This window comes from Prionailurus viverrinus, chromosome D2 (genome assembly GCF_022837055.1).
Source record: "Prionailurus viverrinus isolate Anna chromosome D2, UM_Priviv_1.0, whole genome shotgun sequence".
In the NCBI taxonomy this organism is placed as follows: domain Eukaryota; kingdom Metazoa; phylum Chordata; class Mammalia; order Carnivora; family Felidae; genus Prionailurus; species Prionailurus viverrinus.
The window spans coordinates 87,811,091-87,833,548 of record NC_062571.1 but is presented as its reverse complement, the minus strand read 5'-3'; the positions used below and the strand labels follow the sequence as shown (position 1 = coordinate 87,833,548).

Here is a 22,458-nt window from a genome sequence, read left to right as displayed (position 1 = left end):
AATTAACTGCCCGTCAGAATGAACCCCAACATCCCATTAAAGGAAGGCAGCAGCATCCACACTCAACAATACAGCCCTTGCAGTGTCCAGCATAAAATAAAAAAAAAACTACCAGACGTATGGAAAAACAAGAAAGTGTTCTCCCATACCAGGAGAAAATACAGTCAATAGGATAGAAACAGTTAACAGACGCAGATGTGACACAAAGTTTGAAATCAGAAGACAACAAATTTAAAACTTAAAACAGCTGTTATAAATACAAGAAAGCATTTTTAGTGGAAAGATGAGTGTACAGGTGGGGAATTTCAACGAGGAAATGGAAACTGTAATAACTAAGTGGAAATTCCAGAACTAAAAAGTACAACATCTGGAAATGTTTCACTGGGAGAGCTTAACATCTGAATGCTGAAGAAGTGGTAAGTAACTGTGAATGCAGCTCAACGGAGTATTGAAACCAAAGCACAGGGAGAAAAGACAGAAAAGCGAAATGAACAGAACTGCAACGACACGTGGGGCAGAATCAAGTGGCCTAACCCAAGGGAAACAGGGGTCTCGGGACAGAGGCAAGAGGGGGAGGCAGAGATACGTATATTTGAAGATAGAAGAGTTTAATTTTTTTCCGAATTGAGTTAAAAACGTCAAGCCAGAGATCCAAGATTTTCAATGACTCCGAGCGGGACAAACACAACGAAAACCACAGCTATTTTCACCGTAGTCCCATTGCTGCCGGCCAAAGGCAAGAAATCATCGGAGAGAAGTCGGAAGGCAAACGGGTGCGTTGTGTGTAGGACAGCAAGGGTGGGACTGCAGACTTCTCAGCAGAAACAACGTGGGCTGCCTAACGTTTTAAGGGCTAAGAAAGGAAAGAAACCTGCCAATCTAGGATTCCTGTAAGAAGAGCCTGCAAAAAATGAAGGCAAAATCAGGGCGTAAGCTAAGCTACAGGTAAGGCAGGTAATCCATTCCTCGAAGAGGTGCCGGAGGAAATTCTTCAGGCTCGAGGAAGATGATAGGCGGGAACGCGGTTGAAGAAGCCGGGAGAACACCGAGGTGGTGAATGCGTGGGGAGCGCAAATGACTCTCCCCCTCAGTTCTTAAGTTCTTTAAAAGGTTTTGCCTTTTTAAAACGGAAGTGCCTCGGGGCGCCTGGGTGGCGCAGTCGGTTAAGCGTCCGACTTCAGCCAGGTCACGATCTCGCGGTCCGTGAGTTGGAGCCCCGCGTCGGGCTCTGTGCTGATTGATGGCTCACAGCCTGGAGCCTGCTTCTGATTCTGTGTCTCCCTCTCTCTCTGCCCCTCCCCTGTTCACGCTGTGTCTCTGTCTGTCTCAAAAATAAATAAACGTTGAAAAAAAAATTAAAAAATAAAGTGTTAAGGGGCGCCTGGGTGGCTCAGTCGGTTGAGCGTCCGACTTCAGCCAGGTCACGATCTCGTGGTCCATGAGTTCAAGCCCCACGTCGGGCTCTGGGCTGACGGCTCAGAGCCTGGAGCCTGCTTCCGATTCTGTGTCTCCCTCTCTCTCTGCCCCTCCCCTGTTCATGCTGTGTCTCTCTGTGTCTCAAAAATAAATAAACGTTAAAAAAAAAAAAAAACGAAGTGCATCGCGTGGTGGGATTCTTAGTAAATATGCAAGTAAAGTGCGTGACCGTGAGAACACAAGTGACAGGAATGAGGCACGTCACAGAATACTGTTCAGAGGTTTCCCACCGCCTGTGAAATGATACACTAACCCAAGCTACACTGTTAGTTAAGGATGTACGTTGTAATCTCTTGAGCGAGTACTGAAACAATAGTAAACAGAAGTATAACTAAAAATCCAACAGGGGAGACAAAATGGAATACTGAAAGGTCATTCACTTAGCCCAAATCAGGGGGGAAGGCAACAACACACGGGACAAACGAAAGCAAATGGAAGATTCCGCCCCAACCACACCGTGTATGTACCAAGCGGAAGCGAGCCGTCACTCCAGTTAAAGAGCAGGGTTTATCCCACGGAATACAGGAAGCGTCTGAGACCCAGCCAGAGGCCACGCTCTTCGAAAATAAAGACTCAGGTGGCCCGTGGAGGGAGGCTGCCCAGGAACTGTGTGTATTTCTCTGGGAATAAATCCAGGGCCCCCCGAGCCGGGTCCGGGTGTTGGGGATCTGGTCCCCTCCAGCACGGGGTCCCCCTCCCGGGGGCGATGTCTCCGTGTGTGTGGTGGTACCTATGCACAAGCCATGGCGAGCCCGGGGTAGTAAACGTTTCGGGAGAGGGTCTGGCATCCTTGACACGGCTTTGAGTCGAAACCGTACCGGACTGAGCTCCCGGCACAGGGCGGAGGCCCTCTGAGACCAGCACACGGGGGCGCAGGGAGCGGAGCCCCGTTGCTCCCGGCGGGGCCCGGCCCTGCTAGGAGGGGCTCGCGGTGCCCACCTTTTGCTGCTCCCTTCACAGATTCGTCATTTAACACGCCGGTTCGTGGTTCTGTGGGTTGAGTGCGCTCAGCCAGTTCGCTGCGGGTGGGGGGCTCGCACGAGGCTACTCTGGATGCCCCCGGGGCTGGTTGGCCTCTCTGCACAGCACCTTCTCCCCGAAGAGCCCTCCTGCCCTTGTACTTCTCTGTCCCCAGGGCGGAGACTCAACTGGTGGCCGAGATGCTGAGCACCACAGCCTGCATCCAGGGCAGGAGCATCCTGGAGAACCTGAAGGGCAGAAAGCAGCTGCGCCTGGCGGCCGCGAGGTCCTTCATGGAGAGCGCCAGGTGCGCCACGCCGGGCTGAGTGGCCAGTGTGACCGCGTGGGCTGTGGGCTTGGCGTGCGTGCCGCCTGTGGGAGGTAGACGGACCGCAGTGCCGCGGGGTGAAGGGTGCGGGGCTCGGTGGGGACTGCCACGAGGGCTGGCCCTCCTTTGTGACCCCGTGGCCGGGGCCATCTCGCCCCTTGCGGTCACATCCACTCCGCCCCGTGTTCGAGAGGCCCTCGGGCACGAGTGGGTCGCCACAGGCCACATGGCCGTCGGGGGGAGGGAGCGCCCGCGTCCGGGGTGCTCCGTGGCGCCCAGCCGTGCCCGCCCCCCGGTAAATCGAGAAGCTCCCCATGTCGCTCCTGCATCGTTGGTGTCTACGCCGCTCCAGCCCAGGGATTCCCTTTCAGGTTCGGGGGCATTGCGGGGAGCAGCGCCCTGGTGATGCTGGCTGTGAGGCAGTACTGGAACACCTGGCTCCCGCTCCTGTCCTCCGCGGCCAACAGGAGGAAAGCCAAGACTGTCGTACAGAGGCTCATCGGCATCATCAATAAGACAGAAGCGGAGAAACAGGTGTGCCATGTGGGGCCACGGCGGGGCAGGCGTCCTCCGGAAAGGGAGGGCGAGATCCCCAGGGAAGACAGACCCCGGGGAGCCGTGGAAACCAGGAACACAAGGGCCAGCAGAGGAGGGGGCCCAGAGGACAATGACGTCCCTGAAGCCCGGCAGGACAGACACACAGACCTCTCTTTCCTCCTTCCTCCCCTCCAAGGGGACACTGACCGTTCCCCAGAAAGCCCCAGCAGGGGAGGGGAAAGGACAGAACGGTAGGTTCAGATGGCCGAGGAAAACCACAGAAACCTCTGGGCCGGAGCCAAAGTCTCGGCCTGAGCCCACCCCACAGGCGCCCCGTCGCCAGGGCGTGTGTGGTCTTGGTAAGTCACCACCCGCGGCTGGCCCCCTCTGTTCACCTGGGCGCAGACCCAGCTTCAGAGGGCATGCGGAGGTCAGTGAGGGCTGTCCCGCCTGCTGACCACGTGTGTCCTGTGCCCCAGGACTCGGCTTGCCGTGGGGACTCCAGCACCTTTCCCGTCCGCCCAAGAAGGCCGGGCTCAGACCTAAACCTGCAGTTTTCAGCAGGGCCTTTTTCTAAGGGAAGGTCTGCAGGTCAAAGGCTTTGGCAGACAGAGGTCCGTGGTCAGACGGCCTAGGGTAGAGCCCGTGGGCGGAGGAGCTTCGTGGGCCCTCAGTCCGGGCCCCAGCAGAGCCCTCGGAGGCCGGCGGCCAGACGAGCTGGGGGAGGTTTGGGGGGACAGGACGGGCTGGGGGAGGTTTGGGGGGACAGGACGGGCTGGGGGAGCCGCCCTCTGTGCTGATCCAGAGCCAGGCCTGTGGCAGGAGGGCCCACAGCTGTGCGTAAAATCCCCAAGACTGTCTCTGGTCGGGGAGACTGCTGTTCAAGAGACAGCAAGAAGAAAATTGAAAATCAGAGCCTCATAGAAGAAATTGGCTGATGCTTCCTATTTTCTTACAAAGATACTTATGACCTCTGATGGCCTAAGCCAGGTGTGGGCAACCCCCGCCCAGGGGCCAAATCTAGCCTGTCTCCTATATTTGTAAATAAAGTTTTATTGGGACGCAGCCATGCCTGATCATTTACATATTGTCTGTGGCTTGGCTACAACAGCAGAAGGGAGTAATTGTGACAGAGACCATGTGACCCACAAAGCCAGAAGTACTTACTCTCTGGCACTTTACAGAAAAAATTTGCCCAGCCCGGGTCTAGACGTTTATAAAACTCACCTAAAGTTCAGTTCTTTCCAATGGGCTTTTTAAAAAGTTGTGATCAAATATACATAATATAATTACCATTTTAACCATGCAGAAGTATATAATTCAGTGACCTTAATTGCATTCAGTGTTTTATGGCCATCACCAGGGTCTGTGCCTGCAACTTTTTCATCATCCCCAACGAGAACTGTCCCCATGGAACAACAGCCCCACTCTCATCTCTATGAATGGGAAGACTCTAGGTTCCTCACTGAACAGGAATCACACAGCGTTTGTCCTTCTGTGTCCGGTTTATTTCACTCGGCATGGTGTCATCAAGGTTCATGTAGCAGGTGTCAGCATTTCCTTCTTTTTTATGACCGAACAGTACTCCGTTGTGTGGATGGACACCATTTTGTTTATCCACTCATCTGTTGCTGAGCATGATGGCTTCATCCTTTCCACTGTTGTGAATAGTGCGGCTACACACGAGTGTGCAAATATATTTATGTCCCTGCTGTCAGTTCTTTCGAGTCTACACCTAGGAGGAGAATTGCTGGGTTATATGGTACTTCTGTGTTTAACCTTTGAAGGAAATGCAAAGCTACTTTCCAAAGCAGCTGCTCCATTATGCATACCCACCAGCAGCGTTCGAATTTCTGCACATCCTGTCAACACTCATTGTTTCCGATTAAAAAAAAATTATACCCATCCCAGCAGGTGTGAAGAGATACCTCATTGTGATTTTGATTTGTATTTCCCCGATGACAAATGATTTTGAGCATCTTTTCATGTGCTTATTAGTTATCTGCATATTTTCTTTGGAGAAACGTCTGTTCAAGTCCTTTGCCCATTTTTGGATTTTTGTTGTTGTTGTTGTTGTTGTTGTTGTTGTTGTTGTTGAATTGCAAGAGTTCTCTATATATTCTGGATATTAATTCTTTATCAAACATCAGATTTGCAGATTTTTTTCTCCCATTCATTTGGTTGCCTTTTCACTCCCTTAATGGTATCCTCTGACACACAAGATCTTAATCTTGACAAAGTTCAACTATATTTTTCTTTTTGCCTATGTTTTTGGTGTCACATCCATGGAGTCATTGCCAAATCCAATGTCATGAAGAGTTTTTCCAATGTTTTCTTTACGAGTTTTATAGATTTAGCTCCTATGTTTCAGGTTTCCCCCACCCTCCCTTTGAGTTAATTTTAGTATGTGGTGTAAGATAGGGGGACAGTTTTATTTCTTTGCCTGTGAAAATCAAGTTTTCCCAGCACCATTTTTTTTTTTAATGTTTATTTAGTTTAGAGAGAGACAGAGTATAAGCAGGGGAAGGGCAGAGAGAGAGGAAGACACAGAATCCGAAGCAGGCTCTGGGCTCCGAGCTGTCAGCACAGAGCCCGACACAGGGCTCGAACTCACGAACGGCGAGATCATGACCTGAGTCGAAGTCAGACACTTAACCGATTGAGCCACCCAGGTGCCCCACCCAGCACCAGTTGCGGAAGAGTGTTCGTTGCCCGGTGTATGATCTTAGTGTCTTTGTCAAAAGTCATTCACCATATATCTGAGAATTTATTTCTGGGCTCTCTGTTTTATTCCATTGGTCTATATGTCTGTCCTTGTGCCAGGATCACACTGATTCGATTCCTGTAGCTTTGTGGTAAATTTTGCAGTCAAGAATTGTGAGCCTTCCCACTTTATTAATCTTTTTTGAGGTTGTTTTGGCTACTTGGAGCCGCTTGCAATTCCACATGAATTTGAGTTTGGCTTTTCCATTTCTTTGGAGAAGGGTGTTGGGATTTTGAGGGATTGTATTGAATCTATCGATCACTTTGGGTGCTATGGACAGGTTAACATTTTTCCATCCATGAACAAGTGATGTCTTCCCATTCATACAGACCTTGTTCACTTTCTTTCAGCAAAATGTTTTCATAGTTTTCAACATATATGTCTTTCACCTCTTTGCAAGCATTTAATTCTCTTAGGTGATGGTATAAATGAAATTGCTTTTTGTCTCAGCTCAGGCGGCCATAACAAAATGCTGGATGCCTGGGGGGCTTAAACAGTGGAAATTTGTTTCTTACTCTTCTGGAGTCTGAAAGGAAGTCCAAGATCAGGGAGCCAGTAAGGCCAGGGCCTTGTCCCGTCTTGTATACATCTGCCTTCTTGCTCTCTCCTCGTTTGGGGGCGTGTAGAGATCAGCAAGGTCTCTGGTGTCTCATCTTATAAGGACACTAACACCATCATGAGGACCCTACGTCATGACCTCATCTAATCCTAATCACCTCCCAAGAACCTCATCTCCAAATATCAGCGCACTGGGGATTAGGGCTTCTGCATGGGAATTTGGTAGAGGAGGGACACAGCTAAGTCCACAGCACTTCCTGGTTTTGTTTTCAGACTGATCACTGCGGGTACATAGAAAAACAACTGACTGTTGTATTGTTGTGTCCTGCAACTTTGCTGCATTCAGTTATTTGCTCTAGTGGTTTTCTTGGGGATTCTTTGGGATTTTCTATACCTAGGATCGTATCATCTGTGAATAGGGACAGTTTCACCTCTTCCTTTCCAGTTTGGCTGGCTTTTATCCTGTTTTCTGTCTATTACTCTGGCTAGAATGCCCAGTAAAATGCTGAAACTCCCTCATCTTTTTCCCGATTTTAGCAGGAAGCTTCAGGTTTTCACTGTTGAGCACAGCATCAGCTATGGGTTGTTCACAAATACCTTTTATATGTTGACCAATTTTCCTGTTATTCCTAGTTTTCTGAGATTTTATGATGAAAAGTTGTTGGATTTTGTCAGATACCTTTTCTCCATCGGTTGAGATTATCGTGTGGTTTTTCTCCTTCATTCTGTTAATGTGCTGGATTAATTACACTGATCGGTCTTACGTGGAACCACCCTTGTATTCCTGGGAATACACGTGGTCATGGTGAATCATATTTTCACTACGCTGTTGGATTTGATTGGTTAAATTTTGTTGAGCATTTTTGCATCTATAGTCATAGAGTATTGTCTTGGTCTGTAATTTTCTTGTGATGTCTCTGTCTGGACTTGCTATCAAAGTAACGTTGGTGTCAGAATCGCGTCAGAATCGGCACGGAAGCATTTCCTCCTCTTCGGTTTTTGGAAGCTGAGGAGGGTTACTGCCAATTGTTCACATGTTTGGTAGAAGCCACCCATGAGCCTTGCGCCCAGGACTTGTCTTTTTTGGGAGATTTCTGATTACTGATTCAGTCTCTACTTGTTTAAGTTTGTTGACGTTTTCCATTTCTTATTGAGTTAGCTTGGGCAATTATGTGTTTTAAAGTATTTTTCCATTTCTTCTAGATCTAATTTGTCGGTATGCGCTAGGCCACAGCCTTCTCTTAGAATCCTTTTTATCTCTCCAAGGTCATAATAGTCCTACCTTCACATCTGATTTTATTTTTTTTTTATTTAAAAAAATGTTTTAACGTTTATTCTTGAGAGAGACAGAGAGAGAACGCGTGCACACGCGCATGAGTCGGGGAGGGGCAAAGAGAGAGGGAGACGCAGAATCCGAAGTAGGCTCCAGGCTCCGAGCTGTCAGCACAGAGTCAGGCGTGGGGCTCAAACCCGTGAACCGTGAGATCATGACCTGAGCTGAAGTCGGACGCTTAACCGACTGAGCCACCCAGGCGCCCCTAGAAGTCTTTTCTAATGTGCTTTTGGTCCCACTGATTTCAAGCTCTGACACTGATTTGGATGTGTTGCGTCATTAAAAAGGGCGCGGGCTGCGTGAGGCAGTCCCTGTGCGTGTTCTCGTGTGCACTGGGGGGCCTTTCCTTAGGGGTGAGATGTGACTTCAGTGTTTGTGGTTTAGTAGTTCAGGAACTTGGCTTCCGTTTCTGTATTCAGATACTGAGGCAAATAAAAATCAAAATGGTGACAGAATAAATTGCACCTTTGCGATATCTGCACGGTTTCTTTGTTTTCACCTTAGGGAAAAGAAAAAACACTGCTTCTGCACCAGTGGCCTACAGCGGACTTCCAAAGCGGAGGGACTCCCGAAGGGCATTTTCTCCCAGGTTTGTAGGCACGAGACGCGGCCGCAGCACAGAGAAAGGGAGGTGCCGCGTGCTGTTATTCCTTGCACTAACGCACAGACCGCTTCATCACGACAGTAACGGCTCCTGTGTGACGGGCACAGAGTGCTGTTTGTGAACAACTTCCTGGAACCTGCACTTTGCGCGCAGGGAAACCGAAGCCCGGAAGGCCCCCTCGTCCGGCCCCTGGGTTCAGGGCAGGGCTCTGGGCGGGTGGCGGCCGTCTCTGTGGTGGCCGCCGGGGGGCCCAGCCTCTGGGTCACTCTGGCAGATAAGTCGTGTTCTTGTACTTCCAAAGCCAACGTAGAGACGGACTCCTGCAAAGCAAAAGCAAAACACAAACTGAACTTAGAACAGTAAGACCGTATTTAAGAATTCATGTTTAAAGAAAGAAAATGATGATTAACCGCTAAAACATCATCATTCCTGTTACCGTAAGGTCTCGGTGTGTACTGGGGGCGTAAATGCTGTGGGCTGGGGCAGCGGCCCCCCTCCCCAAGTACTGCGGGTCTGTTGGGAGATAAAGTTGATTTAAGATAATGAGCAGACAGTAGGACCGTGTGTGACTGAAGAGTGAGTGGAGCACCACGCTCCAGACGGCAGCCCGGGCCGCGGATCGAGGCTCCTGGCGGAGTATGGCTTGGGGGGGCGGGGGGGATTGTGCAGGCCCCGCCCACGCTGAACTCCACGCACGGAAATGATCAAATAGGTCAGTTTAGTAGTAGCGAAAAAGGCAGATTATAGGGGGAAGATCAGAAAGTAGGATTGAGCCAAGCAGGTGTTTCGTGGGAAGATTACTTCTTGAACTTTAAAGTGAGTCAGTGAGTAACTTCTGTGATACGCGGTCGTGTTGGTCAGGACGGGCTGTGCTGCGGGAACAGACTCACCGGAGCACCCAGAGGCTTGACTCCGCACAGCACTTTCCTCCCTGGTGGCGACCCCACCCCGAGGCCCTGCCCGGAAGGACCTGTGGGGAAGGGGTGGAGCAGGAGGGGGCCCGGCGCACAGGCCCCCGGCGACAGCTGCAGTACCTGAGGGGAGGGACTGGACCAGAAAAGCGGTGGACGGTCCAGAGCCGTGACGGTGACAGTGACCGTGAGGGCAGACCAGGGAGGATGTTGCTCCTTGGCACAGATCAAAGAAATGCAGAGCCAAGGGCAGGACCTGAGCCAGTCGGGACTCAAATGGCAGACCCTGGCGGTCCTCGCCGCCCCACCGTGAGGCCCCCCCGGGTTGATCGGGGTTGACCGGCTGACCCAGTCACGTGCCTGAGTCTACCTGCTCCTGGGTGTGGACGCAGGGACACCTGTGTCCTGAGATCCCGGCACTGGCGGTGCAGAGGCCACGCAGGTCCCGGGCAGTGTGTGCTGTGCTGGCCGTGTGGCCGTGTGTGTGGCCGGGTCCTTGGGCCTGCTCTCCCGGCTGCTCTGACATCCAAACAGGACAAGAAGGCTACACGGTCACCCATGTAAACTATTGCCGCTGAGGGCCCCGTACCCGCCACGGGGCCTCTGCTTACACGGGACAGGGGGGCGCTGAAGCTGGGCGGCGCAGTGGCACGTTTGGTGGCAAGTCAACAGGAAGGCGTGGTCTCCGTCCATCAGCCCGATGCCGCCACCTGCCGGGCCTGGCCAGCAGCCACGCCCGGCAGTGCGGGTCAGGGCTTTCCAGAAAGGATTCTTCTTCCCTCACGAGGCAGAAAAGTAACGGGAGTCCGACACAGAGACAGGGCTCGGAAAACGAAAAGTCTGAGCCAGCTCAGGTGTGGAGGGTGTGGAGGCCCGGCCGGGGAGGGGGCGGGGGCGCTCAGGAGGCACCCCTCGAAGGTGAGCCACGCGGAGGCCGGAAGAGCAGTGGGGCAGCCTGGGGGACAGTGAGCCCCTCACGAGCCTCTTCGGCGCGGCTGGTCCTAAAGGACTGCTGTCGTGCGGCCCTGCCCCCCCTTCCCCCGTGACCGGACAGCTGTCGCGTTGGCCCGGGGGTCGTCGTCAGGCCCGTGGGGTCGCCGATGCGTGTGACAAACCGGGCGCACGCCGCCCTCAGGGACGTCCGCGGCTTCCGGGCTCTCACAGGGTGCCGGGAGCCCTCCCTGTGGCGCCCCGAGGCCCGCAGGTCGGGGCGGCCTGGAGCTGCCCCTTCTCGGAGCCCCGAGCACCTCTCCTGCCGCAGGTGCCGAGGACGACCTGACGCTGCGCGCCGCGCTCTACGGCCTGCTCTTCCACTGCCACGCGGACCGCGGCGACTGGGAGGGGGGCCTCAAGGTGCTGGACGAGGCTGTGCAGGTGCTGCCGAGGACAGCGCACCGCCTGTGAGCGCTCCCCTCTCCTGGGCACTCTGTCCCCCCCCCCCCCGCCCCGCCCGGGCCCCCCCACCTGCATCTGCCCCCCTGCCCCACCCTCCCATCTCCACTGGACTCCATTTCCCCTCCGGGAATTCAACACAAGAAGGGAGGGGACTTAAAACACACAAGTCATGACAAAGGAAAACACAACACAAAAACCCCCAAGTAACTCAGGTTCCGTTTCGTTTTGTCTTTGTACGTAGGAAAATGGACAAACATTTCTTAGTTTTGGGTGCCTTCTATATATTTAATTGTTTCTCGTTCAGTTCAAGCATTAATTTCTCTCTTTTGCTTTTTTTTTAAGCCTGATTTTCAAACACATGGTCATCGTGAAGGCCAAACTTGGCCAGAATTTTACGATGGAAATACAGAAATTCAAAGATGAAAGTGAAGATTACTTGGCACACATGTGGCACCGTCTGGCCTTGAACTCCAGGAGTGTGCATGGCGAGCTGACCTGCTATCACAACGCCATCCAAGCCTTACAGGTCTGCCTGGGTGCTCGTGACGTCAGCCTCTCAGTTGTGGACGCGGGCCCAAGGAGGGAGGCCTGGGGAACCCCTGGCCCAGCGGAGGCGTGGGGCGCAGCCACAGGGAGGGGACGCGCCCTTCTCACGAGCGCAGGGGAGCAGGCAGACAGACCCCTGTCTTCCGTGGCACCTTCCAGCGTGGAGGGAGAGGCCCTGCGTGGGTGCAGCGCCCGCATTGCTGCCCCGGGGGACGGTTGTGGGGGAGGGAGTGAGGCCCGCAAAGAGGGGGTGCCCGAGGCCGGACCGGGCACAGAGGAGCAGGCTGTGTCGCCTTCTGCAATTCGGGGGGTCTCGGGCTCTCTCCCCACGACGAGAATCATGGCAGACATTCGTCTCCATGCACCTGGAGTGAAGCAGGGCAGGTTTGGGGAGGGGACGGCGCCTCCACGTGGCCCCACGGCAGGTGGGGGCTCTGCTGGGGGACAAAGCCGCCCCTCAGTCACGGCCCTGAGCTTGTCCTGAGGACGCCACCAGCGCCAGGTAACTGACGGGGCTTTTCTGTTACTCGGAGTGTCTCTCATGGAGCAAATCCTGCCGTGAGGTTTGTCGACGGAGCCAGGGGTGGTGTGTCCCTCGGGAAGGAGTTAACTGGGGACTGGTCAGGACGCTGCTCTGGGTCCAAACACAGGCTCTGGGTGGTCAGCGCTGAGCGGCCAGTGAAGAGGCTCCTGGGACCTAGGTCCCCACCGGGTTCAAAGGGACCAGGCAGTGTGGACCCCACCCTCCAGGGAAAGGCTTCCCCGGCACCAGGCTCCTGGCAAAGGCTGTCTGTCCCCACCGACCCCAAGTCCCCTCGTTCCTCGTTTCTGGTTTCTTGGGGTGCAAGGTGTATCTTCATGAACTCACAGGGTCACGTAGCCATCACTGCCATCGGTTTGAGGACGCTTCACCACCACCCAGAAAACCTGGCCCATTAGCGCCCGTCCCCTCACCCACCGCCGGCCAGCGGTCCGCTTTCTGTCTGTGTGGGTTTGTCCGTTTTGCATGTGTCGCACAAGATGTGTCCTTTGTGCCTGGCGTCTTTCATCTGGCGTAACGCGTCCAGGCTGTCTTGGGTTATGGCTGTGTCCGAGCTCCACCCATTTCTCTGGCTGGTAAGGCTCCACTGTGTGCAGACGTTGTCAGGTAACGTTTTGTTGACGGGTGTGCGTGTTGTTTCCATGTTTAGCTCTCGTGAATGACGCTGCACGGACGCCCCGTTCGTGTCTCCCGGGCACAGACCTAGCAGTGTATGCAAGGTGCCCGGGGAGCTCTACTGGACCTTCCGAGGGGCGGTCACGGCTCTCCAGAGCTCTTTTCCCACCAGCAGCGGCGAGGGCCCCAGCGTGGCCGCACCCTGGCCCGCACCGCCCGCTGGCTTTCTGACCTAGTGTCCTGGGGGGGACGGTGCTGTCCCACTGTGGTTTGACTTGTGCTTCCCGGGTGACTCACACATGTGTGTATTTTCTTTTTCTTTCTTTTTTTTTAATGTTTATTTATCTATTTATTTTTAATGTTTATTTATTTTTGAGAGAGAGAGAACAAGCACGAGCGGGGGAGGGGCAGGGAGAGAGGGAGGCAGAGGATCCAAAGCAGGCTCTGGGCTCTGTGCTGATAGCAGAGACCCTGCTCTGTGGGGCTTTAACTCCACAAACTGTGAGACTGTGACCTGAGCCGAAGTCAGATGTTTAACCAACTGAGCCCCCCAGGTGCCCCCCTTTTTTTAACGTTTATTTATTTTTTAGAGAGAGAGAAAGCAATGTATTTTCATGCATGTATTGGCCATTTGCCTATCTTTTTAGCCTGAAAAAAAATTTTTAATGTTTATTTACTTTTTGAGAGAGAGAGAGACAGAGACAGAGACAGAGGTGTGAGCGGGGGAGGGGCAGAGAGAGGGAGACACAGAATCCGAAGCAGCTCCGGGCTCCGAGCTGTCAGCGCGGTGGCTCCCGAACCCACAAACGGAACCGTGAGATCATGACCTGAGCTGAAAAGTAGGGCGCTTAACCGACAGGTGCCCCTGTCTGTCTTTTTCAGAGAAATGTCTATTGAGATTCTTTGTCCATTTTTTAATTTAGCTGTTTGTCTTTTTATTGTTGAGTTGTGGGACTTCCTCATGTGTCCTGGGCACAACCTCTGATGAGATAGGAGATTCGTATATGCGTGTTGTCCTTTCAAGCGCTTTTCACTTTGTTGGTGATGCGTTTATAGCCCAAACGTTTGTAGTTTTGGTGAAGTCCGCTCTGTTTCTTTGGTTGCTTGTGTTTATGGACTGTGTCCCAGGAGCCGTCTCGGAGGCCAAGGTCACGAAGATCCACTCCTGTATTTGTTGTAACGGCGTCACTGTTTCAGCTCCCACATTCAAGTCTTCGATCCATTTTGAGTTGCACTTTGTGGCTGGTGTGAGCATGAGGGCGCCCCGTTTTCCCAACACCATTCGTTGAGAAGACGGTGTCCGTCATAAACCCCACCCAGGCTCTGGCCCCCCCCAGCTCCCTTGCAAAGCTCTTGCCAAGCCCCCAAGACCGCCGTGGGCACCCTGAGGTCCCCCCCTCCCCGACCTGCCCCTGCCCTGTCTGGCTTCCTTCTCTGGGCTCCCAGGTCCCCCCGCCTCCCAGCCCAGCCACCCGCCCCCCCCACCGCCAACCACTTAGTGGGGAGAGGGCGGGACTCAGGGCTCCGATCCCTCCATCCACGACTCCCCTCCCACCCCCGCCAGTGATCTCAACCAGAGCCAAACCCCACCTCTACCCTGAGTCTCCTCACAACTTCGTGTCTGGCCTGGACCCCCCTCCAAGCTCACCTCCCATGACCCGTCGCCCGTCCGCCTCTGTCTTCTTGCGTGCGAGCCCGACACCCAGAATCAAACGCCTGCTCCTCGGCGCCACCCTCCTCTGTCCTGCCTTCCCCAGCCCGCGGATGGCGGCCCCCCCGGCCTGGGTGTCAGGCGAGGGCTGTGGGGTTGGGGCGAGCGTGTGGGGCCCTGTAGGTGGACCCGACATCAGTTGGGCTGTCTCTGCTCCGGGAGGGGTGGGAAGCGGCAGCCCTGTCCCTCATGCAGTGAGTTTCGACTCACTTTGTGCGGGGTTCTGGGGCTGCATGCTGGACGGAACGGCCTCCTTCCCTGACCCCGGAGCCCTGGGTAACCACAGACCCGTCCAGAGAAAGCCTCGCATACACATTTGAATGAGTGCCCCGGGAGGCACAAAGCTGAGCACAGACTGAAGGCAGGCAGACTCAGGAGGGCCGGTGGGCACCCGCAGCGGGGTGGGAAGGGGGCCGGGAGACTGCCCGGCTTTGGTCTCGTGACAAGACCATCAGCAACGGAAAGGTTGTGCACGAGTGTGGACGGCATTGGGTCCCATCAGAGGGTCCCGCGCCGCGAAGGTGGGTTGAGAGCCCTCCGCCCGCTTGCAGCGACGTGCTCAGTCCCAGCGTTTGGGACGCCGAGGAGTGAACACATACCCCTTCTGACCTTTTTGTTCAATCCCAAAGAAGCCAGAGAGTGACTGGCAAAAAGTAGAATACATCCTGGAATTCAGCGAGTGGCTGTATGACAAACAGTTTCCCATGGAGGACGTAACTTTCCACCTGACTTGGGCGATTCACATCCTGCTGGCGATGACACCTGCCAGGGACGCCCCTGAGCTGGCAGGTGAGGGTGGGCTCGGACGCCCCTCAGTGGTTATCTGCTCTGGTTCGCGGTCAGCTGCTCAGCGCGCAGGGCCGCGCCCTCCCCGTGGCACCGGGGCGCTTGGGTGGGGGGCTCCCTCCTGCCTGGGACGGGCGTGTCCTCACGGCCCCCACCGGGACCTGCAGCCCCCAGCGGGCAGCCCTGTGGTCCGCTGGCTGGGGGAGGAGCCCTGGACGCCCGTGCCCCCAGGTGCCCTTCAGAAGGGCCCACGACATCCGAGCGTGGACATGCTCGTGGCCGTGGGCACCCCTGTCTTGCAGAGGAACAGCTGCCCACTCAGACAGCCCCTGAAAGTCCAGTGTCCGAGGCTGCGGGGACAGTCTCCTTGGAGAAGCTTCGGAACGTGAGGCAGCTGGAGGCGCTGGCCCGCGCCTACATCCTGCTGGCCCTGATGGTGTCCCCGAGCGCGGCCAGCTACCAGGACTACTGCCTCATGGCCTACACGTTCCTCAAGCGCATCTGGCAGGTGAGGCACGAGGCTGCTCCCTTCTGGGTCCCCAGCTCTTGACGGGAGTCCGAGCCTCTCCCTGTAGCCCGTGGGCCTCACCTGCTCGAGAAACCCCTCAAGGAAGGCCCGCTCCAGTGGCCGAGGCCACTCGTCTCCGAAACCCACCCAGAACCCTTGTCCGTCCGCCCAGAAGTTCCCCGGCGGGGGTGCCCACAGCCCGTGCGAATGGAGCGGCCGGCTGGCCCATGTTTGCATCTCCCTGCCCCTCGGTGGCCCAGGCACAGCAATCCTGAGCTGCCCTGCTGCTGGGCTTCCAGAACCTTCTGTGCACAGCCTGTCCCTACCATCTCTTTACAGGGCCCCCCACCCAGGGAAGCTCTTGGAGCCTCTGGTTCTTGAGGACCTCCTGTGGGCAGTTACCCCCCCCCCCCCCCCGCCCCTCAGAAACGTGCTGGGAACCTTGGCTGCGGGAAGGACGGGCGGGACTGGGAAGGCAGCTTCAAGATGCCCCAACCCACTGTCCCACCACCCATCAAACAAGGATTCTTTATGCTTCTTTTAGGAGAACTGCTAAAAGTTATGTGTGTTCTGTTTGTTTTATTTTTTTAATTTTTTTTATTTATTTTTGAGACAGAGAGAGAGCATGAGCAGGGGAGGGGCAGAGAGAGAGGGAGACACAGAATCCGAAGCAGGCTCCAGGCTCTGAGCTGTCAGCACAGAGCCTGACGCGGGCTGGAACCCACAAACCGCGAGATCGTGACCTGAGCTAAAGTCAGACGCTTAACCGACTGAGCCACCCAGGCTCCCCAAAGTTATGTGTGCTCTTAATTAGAGACATGAACTCACTTCATAGAGCTGACAAGCCCTCCTTGGAGGTCAGCCCCGTGTCCCCACCGCGCCCGCATCCTGGAGGCCAAATGTCCCACTCACCAAGGGATGCTGCGGTAACCCGTGCACAGGGCGGGCTCACCGACGTGGCCCTGGCACACGAGTGGCGTGAGGTCGCCACTCGGAGCGTTAGGACCACTGGCCGCCCTCAGATCTGAGCGTGTGCGGGGGCGTGTTCACGGCTGTTCCTCATGTTGCAAACCTGGATTTCATTTCTCACAGGTTTCTTTGTTAACAGCAGGAAGGTCAATTTCAGAAAGCAGAATTCTAGCAGCAACAGCTAGCTCACATTTGCTACTGCCTAAAAAGAAGGAGAAGAGGAAGGAGGAGGAGGACAGGGAGGAGGGCAAAGACCCCAAGCAGGTACCCTGACCGTGGGGCTCCAGGCCACCGACTGGGGCCGCGCAAGAGGGCCTGGACCGGACTGCCGGTCCCCCTGGGCTGCCGGGCCGTCGCCCCAGGGTGTGTGCCCCCCCCCCCGCCCCCCGGCAGAGGGTGTGCGGGTGGGAGGGCAGCCCTCTGGAGGAGTGGGAAGACAGCTTCCTCGTCACGTGGGGCCCCACCTCGCTCGCGTGGCAGTCCTGTCCGACTGCCCTCCGGGGCGGGCGCTCCCCCTGGACTCCGGCCCCACGTCCTCCGTGCTCGCCTTTACGCGGCGCTGGCCGGGCCTGGACGTGCCGGTGGTGGGGTCACCGCGAGCCGGGGTGCCTCCGGGTAGACTCTGTCGGGCGAGGGGAGAGAGCACCGTCTTCGTGCCCTCGGGAGTGACGTCAGAGCGGGTTTTGCTGTGAAACCGAACGTGGCTCTGGTGTGGCTCACAGCCCGGGCGCGGACCCCAGGGAGGACAGACGTGTGCAGGGGTGCTCTCGGGGCGGGGCGGGGCGGGGCGGGGGGGCGGGTCCGGGCGGCGCCCCGCCCCCAAGGGCGCCCTGCCTTCTCAAGGCTCACCGCCCGTCTGCTCGAGCTCAGCCGGCTTCCAAAGCGAGTGCGCCGCCCCCGCTTTCCAGCTTCCAACCGCGGTTCCTGGCAAGCGGCTTGAGGACTTACCGGCCAGCACGGAGGAGTGGGCTTCCTACTCCTGCCCCGAGGAAGCGATATCTGTATTTAAGCAAGATAAAAGCGACTTCACCGTCAACGCGTCAAGCATCCAGAAGCCGGTGAGTTGACTCAAAGAAGTGGTGTGGGCCGTGGCCACGCGCCCGCCAGCCTGCGTTCCCGAACCGTCTCCCCGAGCTGGAGCCTCCCTGTCGTGAAGTACGCCCAGAAGGGGGGCGGGGACAAGGCCTGGGCTCGCGAGGTGCCAAGGAGACACCTGTGGGTCGCCGCCCAGGCCAAGGCGCGGAGCAGGTCAGGCCCGGGGACCGTCCCCAGGAACGCGTTCCCGGCCGCCGCTCTCCCCAGACGACCGCCGGTGTCCGCGGGAAGCACTTCCTTCCTTTCGCCACGCACCCCCCCCCCACCCGCCAGGAGCACCCCAAACACGCCAACGCAGCTGCGTGTCGGGGTCTGTGGCCGCCGTGGCCGTGGCGGTCGGCACAGGCCGGGTGGCAGCAGCCTCCGACGTCTCTCCTCTCGGCTGCGGAGCCCAGGCGTCCAGAGTCCGTCTGGCCCGGCCCGAGTCAGGGCGTCAGCGGGGCCACCTTCCCTGCGGGGCTCTAGGGGAGGGACTCCCTGCCTCGCCCAGCTCCCGGGGTCCCGGCGTCTCTGGGTCAGGGTCGTGTTCCCCCCGTCTCTGTCTCCGACCTCAGGGTCCTCTCCTCCGTGTCACGTCCCTCCCTGCTTCCCTCTTACGATGACCGGTGGGGTGACGCCTAGGGCCCCCCTGCCTAACCACGAGCATCTCTCCTTCTCAGGACTTTTTTTTCTTTTAAGTCTGGTACATGGTAATGCACCATTTCAGTTATTTTGTCCATTAATAACTAACATTTGAGAACATTTATAATATTAATGGAGCTTAATCTAAGGGAAGTTCAACTTTTTTACATTTCAGTGTTGGGTATTAATTAAGAGAAAGAGTAAAAATAATTACGGTCAAAATTATTACGTCAAAAATATGATAAATGCTTGGTGTTAAGTCTACATACGATTCAGTTTTTGGCATCGGGTTCTTCGGCTGCGAGAAAGAACATTCGGTTTACATCATTAAGGGAATATTCCTTAATGCTGGGATGGGCTCTTGGTATCTCTTCTGCTGTTGACTCTTAGCAGAGTTCTCTGATTGTATGAATGGGGTTGAGTGGAGAGGTACTGATCGTGTCTATTCCAAATAGGAGTACATACGTGATTACTGTTGTGACGAGGAGGCAGGCAGGCAACGCGACCTCTCTGTATTTTTGAGGCCAGTAGGCTAAGCCTAAGGAGTTTAGCCGAGACTTAGGAAGAAAAGCCCAGACAAGATAGAGTATGAAGCCAAATTGGGAGCTTAAGAAAAGAACAAAGCCGTAGTTGCCCTTTCTGGCAATGGGGGCAGTGAATTTTCCTCCATTTTCCCTGTGGCTTTAGACAACCTTTCTGACCTGGGACGCCAGAGCACAGGGTCAGCCAGAATGTTCCTTTCACCACCAGAGAAGATCCCCCCTACACACACCTTTTATTTTAACTATTCTTGGGGAGCATTTATATAAGATTGTTTGTTATTTCTTCCTTAAATTTGGTAGAATTCCCTGGTGAAAACCTTTAGGCCTACTCTATAAGGGAAGGCCATAAATTATGAATATAGTTTATTTCATGGTTATACAGATCTCCAGATTTTCTGTTTCTTCTTACAATTTGATGGATTGTGTTTTTCTAGGACATTTTCACTTAATGTAAAATTTCAGATGTATTGGCATAATGTTGTTCTTAATATCCTTTTATTATCTTTTAGTGACTGTAGGCTCTGTAGGGATTTCTGTGTCTTCCCACCCCTCTTTCCTGATCAACCTCACCAGGACTTACCAATTAGTAGTCTCTCAAAGAACCACACGTTTTCCAGGCCACCCAAAGACCACTGGGTTTCAATGAAGTTCCTGAAGGGGCTGCTTTACTTCTAGATCACCCTTAACTGTAAGGTGCAGCCCTTTGGGAACCAGCCGGGACATGTAGCTTTCAGTGGGCCCTCAACTCCAGTTTTTTGCCTCCACCCTACAAAAAAAAAAAAAAAAAATCAGAAGCATCATTCAGCCTCCCAGCTTCCTCTTGAATCAGCAGACATGCCCAGGACAAATGTACCCCAATACGTGAGGCTAATTTCTCTGGACACCCATCGTCTTCCAGGTCTCGGCCCAGTGATTTTTCCCAGCATTTCCCAGTTTTCAGTGCTTTTAGTGCGTTTTAAAAATAGTTCATCCAACTTCTCTAATTTTATCAAACCTAGTTCATCTTTGTAAGTATTAGTTCTTCTCGATCTATATTCAATTTTAAAGCAGGTATTTGTGTTCCTAAAGAAAGTCTGTTTTTAATGGATCAGTAGTTTTTAGTGGAAGAAATCTAACAAAAACATTAATTTGAGTAAATATGTAAATGGATTGTTTCTTTGTTTTTAAAGTTTACTTATTTATTTTGAGAGAGAGAGCACAAGTGGGGGAGGGACAAAGAGAGGGAGGGAGATGGAGAATTCCAAGCAGGCTCCATACTGTCAGCACAGAGCCCGGTGTGGGGTTCAAATTCATGAATTGTGAGATTGTGAATTGAGCTGAAATCCAGAGTCAGCCGCTCAACCAACTGAGCCACCCAGGCACCTCATAAATGGATTGTTTCTTGTGAGGACCTTTAACTGTACTTGGATGTTGAAGATTGTGGGTGATTTCACATGACAAGATAAAAGTTATTAGTGAAGGAGAGGAGGAAAGCACATCATTCATTCATTCATTCATTCATTCATTCGTTGTTCAACAAACACTGTTGAACACCTGCTGTGTGCTTAGAGCTGTGCTTGGAATGGAGAAGGATAGAGGTTTTTGTAGAAAGACCCTAGAAGCTAGTGGTCTAACCTTCCTCCCTTCTTTGACCTTACATGTTTGTTGTGTGTTTATGTAGACATACAGTTTATATTATCTGGACCACTTGGTCAAAGCCCTGCAGAAGATGTCCCTTTACGAGCTCACCATCCCACTCCTGCAATTGGGCGTACTAATTGCAGCCTCCGTGGTAGACAGCAAGAGCCTCAAAGATCTGTACCATCTTCGGTCAGTATAGCTGTTTTATTTTCAGGGAAACTGGGGAGCATTTAGGTGGCTAAAATGAAAATTTCCCCGAAGCAATATAAAAGCAAACAGCGTTTTCATATATTAATTCTGTCGTCAACTATTTCTATAAATAATAGTGCCTATGATTTGTAAAACCAAATCAATCAATATATTTGAACATAAAATAGTAATTTTATTTTACAATTTCCACCTGGTCTTTAAGAGAAGATCATTGTTCTAAGGAAATGCACACTGAAGTGTTAGAATAAAGGGCCACTGTGCCTGTAGCCGACACTCAAATCATCCAGAAAAAAATATAGGGTGTTGGGGGAGGAAGAGAAAACGGTAAAGCAAATGTGGTGAAGTGTTCACACTGAAGGAATCTGGGCGAGGGGCATATAGTAATTATGGTATTTGTGCCGCAAGCTTGACATCATTTCAAAATACAACCATTTTACACCAGAATCAAAGTGGAGCCTCTCTCCTTGAGGGGGGAGGTGGTCAGAGCCCCAGCCACTGTGCCGGAGTTTTACCTCTGAAGGTGACCCTGAGACCATAAGTAGGTATTGAGTAAAATACATGAATGAGTATTAAAATTTTCTCTGCCTGAAATTTGGTAGAGTCACCTGTGTAATTTTGCTTGGGTTTAAACATTATTGAAAACCTCACTAAATTATACGTTTCTTTTTCCGTTTACCAATTTTTATCAGGTCCCAGTACAGCCTGACTCTGATCTACCAGGTCCTGTGTGACCCCATTAACGCTCCTTATTGCCCCCCTGCCCCTAGACTTGCCCTAGTCTGTTCCGATTTGAAGTTGCAAGAAGCAGCGACTTACCATGAAGAGGTGGTCGGGCAAACATACCTTTGCGACATGGAGCAGGCCAGGTACGGCGCCTCCCCCGGCTGTTAGGTCTCCTGTCGGCGGGACACGCTCCCCTGTCCAGAAGGGACGATTTGGCCAACCTGGGGCTGCTCTCGGCTGAGTCCCCTCCAGCCCCAGGCCCCATCCTTCATCACAGCCGGACGGTGGGCTGTGGGGAGACCCTCGGCCTTGGAGGCTGTGCCTGGGGGGTGCAGATCTGTGCCTGGGGTCAGTGCCTGGGGTGGGGGCTGTGCCTGGGGGGGGGGGTGCAGATCTGTGCCTGGGGTCAGTGCCTGGGGTGGGGGCTGTGCCTGGGGGGGGGGGTGCAGATCTGTGCCTGGGGTCAGTGCCTGGGGTGGGGGCTGTGCCTGGGGGGGGGGGGGGTGCAGATCTGTGCCTGGGGTCAGTGCCTGGGGTGGGGGCTGTGCCTCGGGGGGGGGGGTGCAGATCTGTGCCTGGGGTCAGTGCCTGGGGTGGGGGCTGTGCCTCGGGGGGGGTACAGATCTGTGCCTGGGGTCAGTGCCTGGGGTGGGGGCTGTGCCTCGGGGGGGGGTGCAGATCTGTGCCTGGGGTCAGTGCCTGGGGTGGGGGCTGTCCTGGGGGGGTGCAGATCTGTGCCTGGGGTCAGTGCCTGGGGTGGGGGCTGTGCCTCGGGGGGGGGTGCAGATCTGTGCCTGGGGTCAGTGCCTGGGGTGGGGGCTGTGCCTCGGGGGGGGGTGCAGATCTGTGCCTGGGGTCAGTGCCTGGAGTGGGGGCTGTGCCTGGGGGGGGGTGCAGATCTGTGCCTGGGGTCAGTGCCTGGGGTGGGGGCTGTGCCTCGGGGGGGGGGGTGCAGATCTGTGCCTGGGGTCAGTGCCTGGGGTGGGGGCTGTCCTGGGGGGGTGCAGATCTGTGCCTGGGGTCAGTGCCTGGGGTGGGGGCTGTGCCTGGGGGGGTGCAGATCTGTGCCTGGGGTCAGTGCCTGGGGTGGGGGCTGTGCCTGGGG

General features: G+C 54.5%; 1 protein-coding gene and 1 pseudogene across 6 annotated transcripts in view; one reads left to right on the top strand and one right to left on the bottom strand.

Moving 5' to 3' along the window:
* The window catches only part of CFAP46 (cilia and flagella associated protein 46), a 97,340-nt gene that overhangs the window by 37,659 nt on the left and 37,223 nt on the right, over nucleotides 1-22,458 (top strand). For all 6 annotated transcript variants that reach the window (XM_047825386.1, XM_047825387.1, XM_047825388.1 and 3 more), the window contains 11 exons: nucleotides 2,612-2,743; nucleotides 3,136-3,298; nucleotides 8,461-8,545; nucleotides 10,733-10,871; nucleotides 11,209-11,392; nucleotides 14,909-15,068; nucleotides 15,368-15,573; nucleotides 16,666-16,806; nucleotides 17,451-17,600; nucleotides 20,461-20,609; nucleotides 21,398-21,496. In XM_047825386.1, the coding sequence (XP_047681342.1) occupies nucleotides 2,612-2,743; nucleotides 3,136-3,298; nucleotides 8,461-8,545; nucleotides 10,733-10,871; nucleotides 11,209-11,392; nucleotides 14,909-15,068; nucleotides 15,368-15,573; nucleotides 16,666-16,806; nucleotides 17,451-17,600; nucleotides 20,461-20,609; nucleotides 21,398-21,496 (1,608 nt within the window). The remainder of the gene's footprint in view (nucleotides 1-2,611; nucleotides 2,744-3,135; nucleotides 3,299-8,460; nucleotides 8,546-10,732; nucleotides 10,872-11,208; nucleotides 11,393-14,908; nucleotides 15,069-15,367; nucleotides 15,574-16,665; nucleotides 16,807-17,450; nucleotides 17,601-20,460; nucleotides 20,610-21,397; nucleotides 21,497-22,458) is intronic.
* LOC125147919 (phosphatidylinositol N-acetylglucosaminyltransferase subunit P-like) lies at nucleotides 18,531-18,928 on the bottom strand (annotated as a pseudogene).